The following is a 13,771-nucleotide window of genomic DNA, read 5'->3' on the forward strand; positions in this document are numbered from 1 at the left end:
CTTTCCTTGTTCTTTACTCAAGAGAAGGCCTGGTTTTGTGTACTTACCACCATTTCCCAACCTAGCATCAGGGTTGATGCCATCCAGGTCATCTGGTACATTGGGAACAAGGCCACTAGGAGAGAACACATGAGATAACAGATGAGCTAATGTTTGAACAACAGAAACTGTTACGACTGTCTGGACTGCACATGACAATCATCCCATGGCCCGGAGGGACGCACACAGCTGAGCTACCTATGAGGCATGAAGCACAGAGGTTAAGAACTCAGGCTTTGGGTCTGAGTTCCAGCTCCAACACTTGATAGCTGAGTGACCTTCAGTAATGTCATTCATTCAGTCATACATCACGTTCTGTGTGCCAAATATGTGCTACTGGCAGAGGCACTGTGACAAGCACAAGCTACTTATGTTTCTGAGTCTCGCTCTCTTAATCTGGTACATGGGGATACCATGCCCTCCCTGTAAAAATTAAATTAGTTCATGTATATAAACACAAAGCACATAGTAAGTGTTCAATCAATGGCAACTATTATTGTTGTTACTATTATCATTATGACCACTAATATGCCTATCACAACCTCTGGGAATCAGACACAAATTCAGATGCTTTAAGAATGTCAAACAATGCAAAATTCACTGATCCAAGAAGTTGTCCTGGTTGAATTACATAAATACGTTCAGTGAGGATCTGGAGACATTGACAGAAAACTAACCCATAATAGGAGGTGTGGTGTGACACAAAAGACACTACCCTGGATTCTATTCTAAGCTCTGCCATGTATCTCTCTGAGCCTCACTTTCTTCAACTGTAAAAGGAGAACAGCAGCTACCTCACAGAGTAATTGGCAATTAAACAAGATACAGCAAGGTCCAGTATATTGTGGGTACTCCACAAATGAAAGCAAAATATCATGTCGCCTTGAAACCTACAGTGCTTTACAATTTATAAAAGATTTACCATCATTAGAATTGCCTAACTTCCTGAGGGTACACACATTTTTCAAAGGAAGACTCCAAGGCCCAGACAATTTCACTGTCCTAGCCAGGGTCACATGGCAGTTCAGTAGAGAGCCAGGTCCAGAAGCTCGGTCTTTTACGTCCAACCCCCACGAATGCTTCCCTATCCCACGCTGTAAACTAGGAGTTGATGGAAACTCAGCTTGACTTCTTGGCAGTTTGCTCTTTCCATGCCTCTAAATCCAAATTCATTGTGCTCCTCAGACAATTTTGCCTGACCACCAAACTTTGGAGTTGGAATGTACCTTCAAGATCAAAAACAGGCAAAAAATTGGAAATATCATAAAATTCCAACATCAAGAAAATGATCAAAAAAAAAAATGTGTCCAGGTCGGGTACAGTGACTCATGTCTACAATCCCAGTACTTTGGAAGGCCAAGGCTGGTGGATCACTTGAGATCAGGAGTTCAAGACCAGCCTGGCCAATATGGTGAAACCCCATCTCTACTAAAAATACAAAAATTAGCCGGGCATTATGGCAGGTGCCTGTAATCCTAGCTACTTGAGAGGCTGAGGCAGGAGAATCACTTGAACCCAGGAGGCGGAGGTTGCAGTGAGCTGAGATCACGCCACTGCACTCCAGCCTGGGTGACAGAGTGAGACTCCGTCTCAAAATAAATAAATAAATAAATAAATAAATAAATAAAAAATGTGTCCCCTATAAAGGCAAATGAAAAAACATAAAGAGAATATGTCCTCAATTATGAAAACCAATATATACAGTACATAAATACTAAAGTCACCTCAAGTCCGTTTTGGAAATAGGTGGGCTATAGATATATAACAAGACAAAGGAAATACACTGAAATATTAAAAGTCATCATCAGTAGGGAAATGAGAGGTTTTCTTCCTTTTTAATGTTGTATAATTCTCAATTTCCTCCAATAAACATCACTAAAAGGACAAAGTCAATTTTCTAAACTGAATTTTAAAAACTAAAATAAAGTTCAACCATCACCTTTTGCAGACAGTGGTCCAGAAGCCCAAGGTCACACACACCAGGTTATTGGCCAAGCTCGGCCTAAGGTCTGGTCCTACATTCTCAATCTGGGGTTCTCTCCACCAGAGCCATTACATTAACTCCCACTGGCTGAAACTGCCCATGAATAACTCAAGCCAAGATCAATCACAGCTGAAAAGTACCTAGCAAACAAAGCCAACGATTTTGGTCTTAGACAAACTTCCTACAGGCAAACACTGAAGTTTGAAAAATGACTTTTGACATCCCAACTCTTAGACAAAACCACTATGTAATGCAGAAATTCTTGCTTGGATCCTGCCAACTTTCCACTTGGGCTTTACCTACCCACTTTTAAAATGCTATGAACCTCTGTCATCTGCACCCTCCAGTCAGTTCCAACCACACCTCCAGCCCCAAGCAGCTCCCACTTTCCATTCTGATCATTCACTTGTAGCCTTACAATTAAGGTTGGGGGCTCAGGGAGACTCACCAGAAATAAAAACAATGTAAGCAAAACAAAAGGGCTCGGATATGATCTTACTCCACAGATGAGAAGACTGAAACCCAGAAATGGGTTAGGAACTGATTTGCTCAAAATCACAAAAGTTACTGGCAAAGCCGAGCCCAAAGTCCAGGATCCCAGTGACTTTTCCCCTTGCTAGCCTGTGTGTGGACTGCCCAAAGCTCGTATATAAACGTGACACATGGTGGAGTACCAGTCTCCTCACATGCAAAATAAAGCACAATCTAAGAAACCTGCCTTATATGGAGCACCCGTTCCACACAAACACCGCGCTCAGCACAGGACAGGCAGCCTTCCCTTTCATCCTCACCACAGGACTGAAGTCCATTTTCTTTCTTTTTTTTCTTTCTTTTTTTTTTCTTTTTTTGAGACGGAGTTTCACTCTCGTTGCCCAGGCTGGAGTGCAATGGCGCAATCTCGGCTCACCACAACCTCCGCCTCCCAGGTTCAAGCAATTCTTCTGCCTCAGCCTCCCGAGTAGCTGGGATTACAGGCGTGCACCACTACGCCTGGCTAATTTTGTATTTTTAGTAGAGACGGGGTTTCCCCATGTTGAAGCTGGTCTTGAACTTCTGACCTCAGGTGATCCGCCCGCTTTGGCCTCCCAAAGTGCTGGGATTACAGGCGTGAGCCACCACGCCCAGCTGAAGTCCATTTTCTAAACTGAATGTTTGAAACTAAAATCAGGTTTAATCCTCACCATAGTCCTTCTGCAGTAGGTGGTGATTTTTAATGTTATCTTTTTTTTTTTTTAATTTTCTAACGAGGAAAAACAAAGACCCAAAAGTTAATAGGCTGGAAACTCCAAGCCAGCCTGACTTTAACCCCCTGCCCTGAACCTACACCACCCTGGTACCCCTGACACCTTCCCTGAGGTTGGGGATAAGGGGTGGTGGTGGTGGTGGTAAGGACCAAATGGACTGAGGCATAAGGTTTCCATCACTCAACACAGGGCACAGCCATCATAATGACTCTTCTGTTTTGTTTTGGTTTGGTTTTTTGGAGACTGTCACTCTATCGCCCAGACTGGAGTGCAAAGGCGTGATCTCAGCTCACTGCAACCTCCGCCTTCTGTATTCAAGCGATTCTCATGCCTCCTCGGCCTCCCAAGTAGCTTGGATTACAGGCACGCACCACCATGCCCAGCTAATTTTTTGTATTTTTAGTAGAGATGGAGTTTCACCACGTTGGCCAGGCTGGTCTCGAACTCCTGAGCTCAGGTGACCTGACTGCCTCAGCCTCCCAAAGTGCTAGGATTACAGGCGTGAGCCATCGCGCCCTGCTATAGCAACTGTCTGTGGACAATTTTTAAGTGATTGAATGGACCTTCCCCTGAGCTCCACCACCACATCCTCCTATCTTGCTCTATTGCTACCAAAAAGGAGTGACCTCTTTCTATGCCTATATATGCCAGCAACAAATGTCCATTCAAACCACAAGACCCAACAGGACTGTCTCCTTGACAAATTGTTTCACGAGAGCCGTGAATGAGACCAGACATAACATTCAGACGATTACACCAACGAGCTCACTTTTGTCTTTTAACAACCCCTTTTTCATTCTATTTTATTCTTAATTAGAGAAAAATACATAAATTTAAAAAAAAATACAGATAAGCCTAAAGTTCTCCTTGGCTCCTCCTCACTCCCATCTAGTACCCACCTAAGAGGTAACTGTTATCAAAAAGACCTGTAACTTCCAGATCTTTTTATGTGTTTTTACATTGATAGTTTTAATTTTGCTGCTTAAAAATAAAACACATGCAATCAAACAGTATATATCTTGCTACAACATCCTTCTTCTACTTAATGTTTTCATTAGTAGAGATGTTTTCATGACAAGATGTTTTCTTGACAGTACAAATAGATATGCCTCAAAGTTTTTAACTCCTACAAAGCTTTCTACAGCAGTGTTCTTCAAACTTTACTGACCATGAGCCGCAGAAGAAATATTATTACCCTTCATCCTTGAAATGTTTTCTATTCTGTTCCACTTTTCTAAATCCTGGTTGCAACCTACTAAATTGAATTTCATGAGCTACCAACGGGCCACAGTCTGAAAGATACTTTTGAAAGGATGTGTATTTACCCAATCCCCTACTGATAATAATTCAATTTGTTTCCAAGTTTTTCTTTTACATGCATTGTCATATGAAATGTCCTTATAAGGTCCCGTTATGCACAAGCATGAGGATTTCTCTAGAATAGATGACAAGAAGTGGAATTGCTGGGTCAAAATATATTCACATTTTTTAAATGGACAACGGATTTGAATACATATTTCTCCAAAGAAAGTGTACAATTGGCTAAAAGGCACATGGAAAGATGCTCAACACATCAGTAGCCATTAACGTGTGATCAATACCACAATGAAGGCCAGGCGCGGTGGCTCACTCCTGCAATCCCAGCACTTTGGGAGGCCGAGGTGGGCGGATCATCTGAGGTCAAGAGTTTGACACCAGCCTGGCCAACATGGTGAAGCTCCGTCTCTACTAAAAATATACAAATCAGCCAAGCGTGCTGGCATGCGCCTGTAGTCCCAACTACTTGGGAGGCTGAGGCACGAGAATCGCTTAAACTCACGAGGCAGAGGATGCGGTGAGCTGAAATTGCACCACTGCACTCTAGCCTGGGTGAGAGAGTGAGACTCTGTCTCAAAAAAAAAAAACAAACAAACAAACCACAATGAGATACCTACCATGTCACACCCTAAGGGTATAATCAAAAGGACAATAAAAATATTGGTGAGGGGCAGGCACAGTGGCTTGTGCCTGTAATCCCAGCACTTAGCAAGGCAGAGGCAGGAGGATCACTTGAGTCCAGGAATTTAAGACCAATCTGGGTAACAGAGCAAGACTGTCTCTAAAAAAAATTGAAAAGAAAAGCCTTAAAAAGGAAAGAAATTCTGACACATACTACAACATGCATGAACTTTGAGGACATAATGCTAAATTAAATAAACCAGTCACAAAAGGACAAGTAGTGTATTATTCTACTAATATGCGATACTTATAGAGTAGTCACAATCATAGAGACAGGCTGGGTGTAATGGCACATACCTATAATCCCAGCACTTTGGGAGGCCAAGGCAGGCAGAATACTTGAGGCCAGGAGTTCAAGACCAGCCTGGTCAACCTGGTGAAACCCTGTCTCTACTAAAAATACAAAAATTAGCCAGGTGTAGTGGGGCCTGCCTGCAGTCCCAGCCACTAAGTGGATGAGCCATGAGAATTGCTTGAACCTTGGAGGCGGGAGTTGCAGTGAGCCAAGATCACTCCACTGCATTCCAGCCTGGGCAACAGAGCAAGACCCTGTCTTAGGAAAAAAAAAAAAATCATAGAGACAGAAAATAGACTGGTGATTGTCAGAGGCTGGAAGAAGAGGGGAATAGGGAGTTACTGTTTTAACAGGAACAGAGTTTCTGTTTTGCATTTGCAAGATGGAGAGTTACAAAGATAGATAGTGGTGACAGTTCAGCAATAACACAAATAGATTTAATACAACTGAGCCATGCTTTAAAATGGTTAAGATGGAATGTATGCAGTATCTAGGTCCCGCAAAGGAGGGAGATGAGGGAAAGGAGAATGTTTGCTGTTCTGTTGAGTAGTTACTCCAGGTCAGACACTGAACTAAACTTTTTAAGATCCATTTTAATCCTTATGCCAACCCTAGGCTTTACACCAACCCCTTTTACAGATGATAAACACTGAGGCTCACGGAGGATGAGTGACTTGCCCCAAATCAAGGGGTTGTTAAGTAGCAGAACTGGGATTGAAACCCAGCTAGGCCTGGGACCCCAAAACTCAAGTGTTTGGCCAACAAGCACTGAAATGAGAATGGCTATCTGAGAGAATAATAATGGAAGTTACGGTAACAGCAATAAGCAGCATTAAAAGTATAAAGCAGCAGACTGTGAAGAGCAGATTTATATTTAAAAAATAGTTCTCAGGCTGGGCATGGTGGCTCACACCTATAATCTCAGCACTTTGGGAGGCCAAGGTGGGCAGATCACGAGATAAGGAGATGGAGACCGTCCTGGCCAACATGGTGAAACCCCGTCTCTACTAAACATACAAAAATTAGCCAGGCATGGTGGTGCACTCCTGTAATCCCAGCTATAGGGGAGGCTGAGGCAAGAGAATTGCTTGAACCCGGGAGGCAGAGGTTGCAGTGAGTTGAGATCGCGCCACTGCACTCCAGCCTGGTGATAGAGCAAGACTCAAATAAATAAATAAATAAATAATAGTTTTCAAACTGTAGTATAAAAAACTATTAGAGGTGCAAAGGACAATACAGGAGAGAAGCCATACTCCAAATATATTGGGGCAGTGGAAGTAAAACAGACAGAAAAGGGATGATGAAATATCACAGGACCCAATTAGACAGGAACTGCAAAGCATCTTAGTCTGTGCCTGATACATGAAGGTTCTCAATAAACAGAAAAACCATTTGTCCAAGTTTACCCAAGATAGGCCCTATGTATGTCTGCTGCCCGGGCATAAATATTAATTATTTTCACTTTTTTTTTTTTTTTTAAGACAGAGCCTCACTTTGTCACCCAGGCTACAGTGCAGTGGCATGAACACAGCTCACTGCAGCATCAACCTTCCGGGCTCAAGCAATCCTCCTGCCTCAGCCTCCCGAGCGGCTGAGACTACAAGTGCATGCCACCACGCCTGGCTAATTTTTGTATTTTTTGTAGAGATAGGATTTCACCATGTTTCCCAGGCTGATCTCACACTCCTGAGCTCAAGAAATCGGCCCACCTCAGCCTCCCCAAGGACTGGGATTACAGGGGTGAGCCACCGCGCCTGGCCCTTTTCTTAAGTGTCCCAGTTAGCACAATAAATACCATGGTTACCCTTTCAATTAGGATCTGTTGACTAAAAGCAGCAGCTTGTCCCTAGTAGAGCTGGATAAACAGTGCAGGTTCTCAGTCAGGGCTCTCCTCTTCCTTCTTCTACTCACTCTCCAACCAGGAGTCCAGGACAACCACAGGGGCCAGCCCTGAAGCAGTGTAGTGCTCTATTAGGCCTTCCTACCAGACTCCAGCTCAACCAGCAATGGGGACTCCCAGTCTCTTGGGGCAGGTCCATGGGAGGCCACTCTTGGCCATTATTCCCTGATTCATATCACTTTTGATGACAGTAGTAATAATAACACTAATGGCAACACAAGATCATTTTTTAAGTACTGATTATGTGGCAGGCACTACAGGTGCCAAGCTAATGGCTCGACAGGCATCACCTCTTTTAATCCTCACCCCAACTCTATTGGGTAGATATTACTAGCTCATTTTACAGATGGGAAAGCCAGTGAAATCACTTTACCAAGGTCACACAGCTAGTCAGTTTACAGGGCTGGATTTGAATCCAGTTTTGTCCAACTCCAGCCACGGCTCTTAACCATTGCACTCCATTGCCTCCTGGGTGGCCACTATCTGACCCAAAAAGCAAAGTCTGGGCATATCGGCTACACTCTCCATAATGAAAACAAACCCTCAAACCAGAGTGAACCATCAGGTGCCCTCAAGGTCCCCGTTCCCCACCAATCCCCACTAACGGGATACTCCAAGTGGCCCCACCCTGGTCCTACTCTTTCACAAAACCGCTTACTTGTTCTTCAAGCCCTCTACAAAGTACGTGGTGCAATGCTACAGGCAACTGTGGTGCAGATCGTGGCTCCCAGCCCCCCAGAGTGTCAGCTGGTGGGCCCCCCAGAGACCCTCTCCGAAGGAGCCCACCCCACACACTTGCCCCTGGCCAGACACCCTCAAAAGCAAACCTCAAGGCCACGTTAGAGTGAAACCCCATCAGCTGGAACCCCGGCCCGGTTACCAAGACCACCAATGCCCCGGCCGCACCTGCAGCCGCTGAGCGTCCCAGGGAGGGTGACGTCCTCTTCCAACACCGAGTCCATCATGGATACAGAGTTGGTGGCGGTGTTGGTGTCTGTGGCGGCGGCGCCACTAGTACCCCCCGCGGTAGCGACCCGCGGAGCTCCCAGGGTCCCCGCCCCCTCCACCCCAGCGCTTGTTCAGACTCTGGCGGCGCCGCTGGAATTCAAACCACAGACGCCGCCATCTTTCCCGGCGCTTCTTCCTACGGAAGCGAGGCGGGGTCACCGAGGCGCACGCAGTGAAGCCGACCGGCTGGCGCCAGAGGACGGGCAGGGAAGCGGGGGTAGGTGCCATCTTAACTAAGGGCACAGCGTCCGTGTTTATGCCAGCAAAACTAAGAGAAAAAAAAGGCCGGCTGTCATTTTTTGTGAGGGCACTTAAGACGAGGCGAGGGCGGGTGCCATCTTTGTTGAGGGCCAAAGCCGGCCCTAGTCCGTTAATTTACGCGGGAGATGGGAATGAATACAGCCCCTTAGGCATCCTCAAATTTCCTAACCTCGTGTTTGCTTTTCTGGAATAGTGACCCCAAAACTTTGGGATTTGACCTTGAGTTGAAACTCAGATAACTGAGTGCTGCCTTGCTTTAGAAAAATCCTACATGCGGAATCTCAAGGCAAACAGTAATTTGCAGACTTAGTTTGAAGCAAATAACTTACTCCCATGAGCCAGTGGTCAACAGCACTCTCACTCCAGTCACTCACCTATTGATCTTTTATTACTATTAGGACTCAAAAGGCACTTGTGGTCAGAAAACTGAGGCCCAGCGAGAGGAAAGGACTCTCCCAAAGTAATTAAGTATTGACAATGTCTTTCAACTGGAGCGGGGTCCGCAGCTCCTGCCAACTAGATGAGGGCTCTCTGCATAACCCTGACTGCCTTTCATTTTTGTCTTTTTTTTTTTTCTTTCTTTTTGAGACGGTGCCTCACTCTGTCGCCAGGCTGGAGTGCGGTGGCGCGATCTCAGCTCACTGCAACCTCCATCTCCACCTCCACCTCCCGGGTTTAAGCGATTCTCCTGCCTCAGCCTCCCAAGTAGCTGGGATTACAGGCGCAGCGCCACCACGCCCAGGTAATTTTTGTATCTTTAGTAGAGACCATGTAGATTCACCATGTTGGCCAGGATGGTCTCCATCTCTTGACCTTGTGGTCTGCCCGCTTCAGCCTCCCAAAGTGCTGGAATTACAGGCATGAGCCACAGCACCCTGCCCCTTGGCCGCCTTTCTTAAAGCACATAGCAATCACCAACACTTAGATAATCTTGGCAGAGCTTAAGCAATGAAATCAACCTTCCCCTCCTCAACTCAGTGCTGATCCTTCCTCTGCAGGTGCTTGTGAGAGCACCGGGTGAAAATAACTTGAAACGATTGGTGAGTGGATAGATAGTGACTTTCCCAGTAATCTTGAACAATTCCCGTTTCACCCTCAGTTTCCTCATTCTTTTTTTTTTTTTTTTTTAATAGAGACAGGGTCTCACTATGTTGCCTAGACTGGTCTTGAACTCCTGGCCTCAAGCAATACTCCCACTTGGCCTCCCAAAGTGCTGGGGTTATAGGCCTGAGCCACTGCACCAGGCCCTCATTCTTCAATTAAGTCATTAACCAATTATTGATACTTTTCAAAAGAAGCCTTCCCTAATCATTTAATCTAAATCAAGCCACTTCTTGTATTCCTAGCAATGCAAATTATTCCTTTGTGGCACTTACCATATTTTGCAATTGTGTGTGTGTGTGTGTGTGTGTGTGTAAAATCTTTTTAAATGTCTTTCCTTGCACTAGACGGAAGCTGCATGGGGCAGGGACTACATTCTCAATTGTTCACTGCTATATCCTCAACACCTAGCACATGTCTGCCACTCAGCAGCTATTTGAAAATGTATGTTAAGTGAATGAATGATTCAATCAGTCAATCTGGAAATGAGGCCAATACCTATCCTGCAAGGTTTTTGTGAGAATAATCAGAGATACTTTTAGGAGCTCAGTCAATAGTAATTCTGTGTATCCCAGATTCATATTCATTCTCTCTCTCTCTCTCTCTCTCTCTCTCTCTCAGCTTTAGTGAGACTTCCAAAGCCTACGATTTTTGCCTATCCCTCTTCTTTCCCTAGATCTTCAACCACCCCCAGCATTAGCAATATAAAAGCATGAAAAAGAGGGAGAGCTTAGCACACCCGGTGCACTGCTCAGGAAAGGGGCAGTCCTTGAAGCCCAGAAACCAATACTCCTTGCCAGTAAGTTCAACCCATGAATAGGTGTGTCCAAAAGCAGGAAAGTTGGGGTGTCAGGATTCCCCCCCTGGCTCTGCCACCAACAATGTGATCTTTGGCAGATCACTTCTTTCTTTTCCTTTTTTTTTTTTTTTTTTTTTTTTTGAGATGGAGCTTTCCTCTTGTTGCCCAGACTGGGGTGCAATGGCGCGATCTCAGCTCACCGAGATCTCAGATCTCAGCTCTGCCTCCCAGGTTCAAGCGATTCTCCTGCCTCAGCCTCCCAAGTACCTGGGATTACAGGCATGCGCCACCATGCCCGGCTAGTTTTGTATTTTTAGTAGAGGCGGGGTTTGTCCATCTTGGTCAGGTTGGTCTCAAACTCCTGACCTCAGGTGATCCACCCATCTCCGCCTGCCAAAGTGCTGGGATTACAGGCATGAGCCACTGTGCCTGGCTTCTGTGTATATTTCAAAGCTACTAACATACAACCGACTCTCTCATGGGGAGGAAGGCTAACACTTCCCACATGAAGGAACTAACTTTGCATCTCCAGCCAATGAAAACTCTTGAGAATATAAACAAGGAAGAGAACTTAAACATTTTGAACATGTCTTATGTGTCACTTGTTCCAGGTATATCACATGCAACACCTCATTTAACCCTCCCAACAACCTTCTGCAGGAGGTGCTACTATTTGACTTAAAATTGAGAAGACTGAGGCTATGAAAGGTAAAAACTACTTACTGAAGGTCCTACCACTAGTAAGTGCCAGAGATGGAAATTGAGGCCAGGTCCCTTTGAATTCCAGTACCTTGATTGTTTCAGGCAGCCTGTCATCCCCATTTGGGTTTTTCTTTTGCTTTAGAATTTAGTATTAAGAAGTGAGGTCTACACTCAGACGACAGTATTTAAGGGCCGTGTTCACCAGACCCTACTCCTTGGGAAACTGCTCCAAAGTGGCTAAGAGGTGAATCTTAGTGTGGGCAGTTTACAGAACCGGAAGTCTGGACACCTGGATTCTGACTCTGGAAACTCTTCCCATTTATCCTGTGACCTGGGGTTCCTTCCCGCTTGCTACACCTCGATTTTCCCATGTGTAAAATGGGGAGGACAGTGCTGAGTTCACACGATTGCCTCATCTAATTGAATACCTTGGACATTATTGAAGAAGAAAGAACCTGTGAGGAGTTGGGTTGGTTTTTCAATTTATTTTTTTTTTTTTAATTTTTTGACACAGGGTCTTGCTTTGTCAACCACGCTGGAGTGCAGTAAGAGTGATCATAGCTCACTGCAGCCTCCACCTCCTAGGCTTAGGTGATCCTCCCACCTCAGCCTCCCAAGTAGCTGGGACCACAGGCAGGTGCCACCACGCCCGACTAATTTGTTTATTTTTAGTAGAGACGGGGTCTTGGTATGTTGCCCAGGCTGGTCTCAAACTCCTGGGCTCAAATGATTCTCCCACCTCAGCCTCAGAAAGTACTGGGGTTATAGACATGAACCGTCGCACCCAGCCTAGGAGCTCTCATTATGATTAGTCCATTGCCTTGTTCAGCATGACCATGTCCCTGGATTGCATGCTAAACCCTTTAGTGAACCTGGAAACTGAAAATAGAATCAATTGCACAAAGGAAAGTCTATTTGGAAGTTGGTTTTCCTGCTACTGTAGCGGTTTCATGGTCAGAGACAGAGGCCTTTGTCCTGTCTCTGTCTCACCATGATCTTTCTGCCAAGCCTAGAGGTGACATCACTACCACCAGCTGTTTGGGCTATCTGGGGCTATCTCCTTGACAACAGCTGTCCAACCACAAAGCTGGCATTATTATTTCCTCAGACAAGGTCATATAAATGGCTGGGAGGCAGTAGCTTGCAGTCAGATGTTTTTCATTTGGGTAGAACCCTCCTGAAGCTTTCACAGATCAAGACACTTGAACTGCCATTACTAACAGCAAGAATAACTTTTTATAGGATCAATATATATGCAATGCTGCTACTTTGTACTCTTCCATTTGATCCTCATGGTGCTGGGAAGTGAACTGGGGTGATCGCACTACTCTACCTGAGAAGAAACTAAAGGCCCAGAGAGGGGAAGAGATTTCCCAAAGGCCACACTTTTTTGTTGTTTCATTCTTTCTTAGCTTTTTATTTAGAAATCATTTCAAACTTAGAAAAAAGTTTCAAAAATAGTACAAAGAATTTCTAAACTATTAACATCTTCCACAACCATAGCACAATTGTCAAAAATAAGAGATTACATTGATACGATACTACTTATTATAGACCTTATTTAAATTTAATCTTTTCCCATTAATTCCCTTTTGCTGGTCCAGGATCCAATCCAATATTCCACACTGCATTTACTTGTTACTTCTCCTTACTGTCCTCCAGTCTCTGACAGTTCTGTCTTTCATGGCATTGACGCTCTTTTTTTTTTGGAGACGCAGTCTCACTCTGTCACCCAGGCTGGGGTACAGTGGCGCGATCTCAGCTCTCACTGCAACCTCTGCCTCCCAGATTCAAGTTATCCTCCCACCTCATCTTCCCAAGTAGCTAGGATTACAAGGCACGCACCACCACGCCCAGCTAATTTTTGTATTTTTGTAGAGATGGAGTTTTACCATGTTGGCCAGGCTGGTCTTGAACTCCTGACCCAGATAATCTGCCCATCTCGGCCCCCCAAAGTAATGGGATTACAGGTGTGAGCCACTGCGCCCGGCCAGCATTCATTGGCACTTTCTAAATGTTGTTGCCAGTTATTTGGTAGAATGTTCTTCAATGTGGGTTTGTGTCGTGTTTTCTCAGGATCAAATTCAAGTTATGCACTTTTTTTTTTTTTCAGAGACAGAGTCTCACTCTGTCACCCAGGCTGAAGTGCAGTGGCACCATCATGGCTCACTGCCGCCTCTAACTCCTGGGCTCAAGTGCTCCTCCAGCCTCAGCCTCCCAAAGCCCTGGGATTACTGGTGTGAGCCACTGTGCTGAGCCCAAGTTATGCACTTTTGACAAGAATACCACAAAAGTGACGCGCCCTTCCTTGGTTGCATATCAGGAGGCGCAGAATGTTAATATGTCTCATTAATGGGTGATGTTAACTCTGATTTCTTGGCTAAGGTGGTATCTGCAATAAAATTACTGTTTTTCCTTTTGTAGTTAATACTAATGTTGT

At 45.0% G+C, this 13,771-nt stretch overlaps 1 protein-coding gene across 4 annotated transcripts in view; it reads right to left on the reverse strand.

Moving 5' to 3' along the window:
* Positions 1-8,617, reverse strand: part of CDK5RAP2 (CDK5 regulatory subunit associated protein 2) — a 185,303-nt gene extending 176,686 nt beyond the window's left edge. For 3 of the 4 annotated variants that reach the window (XM_031654463.1, XM_031654461.1, XM_021927212.2), the window contains exons 1-2: positions 8,367-8,612; positions 48-115 (exon numbers count right to left, since the gene is read on the reverse strand). In XM_031654463.1, coding sequence (XP_031510323.1) covers positions 48-115; positions 8,367-8,425 — 127 coding nt within the window. In that variant the 5' untranslated portion in view covers positions 8,426-8,612. Of the gene's footprint in view, positions 1-47; positions 116-8,366 lie in introns of all 4 variants that reach the window. The other variant, XM_031654462.1, reaches the window with a different exon arrangement.
* Between the last annotated feature and the right edge of the window lie 5,154 nt (positions 8,618-13,771).

Source organism: Papio anubis, chromosome 13, assembly GCF_008728515.1.
Source record: "Papio anubis isolate 15944 chromosome 13, Panubis1.0, whole genome shotgun sequence".
Lineage (NCBI taxonomy): Eukaryota > Metazoa > Chordata > Mammalia > Primates > Cercopithecidae > Papio > Papio anubis.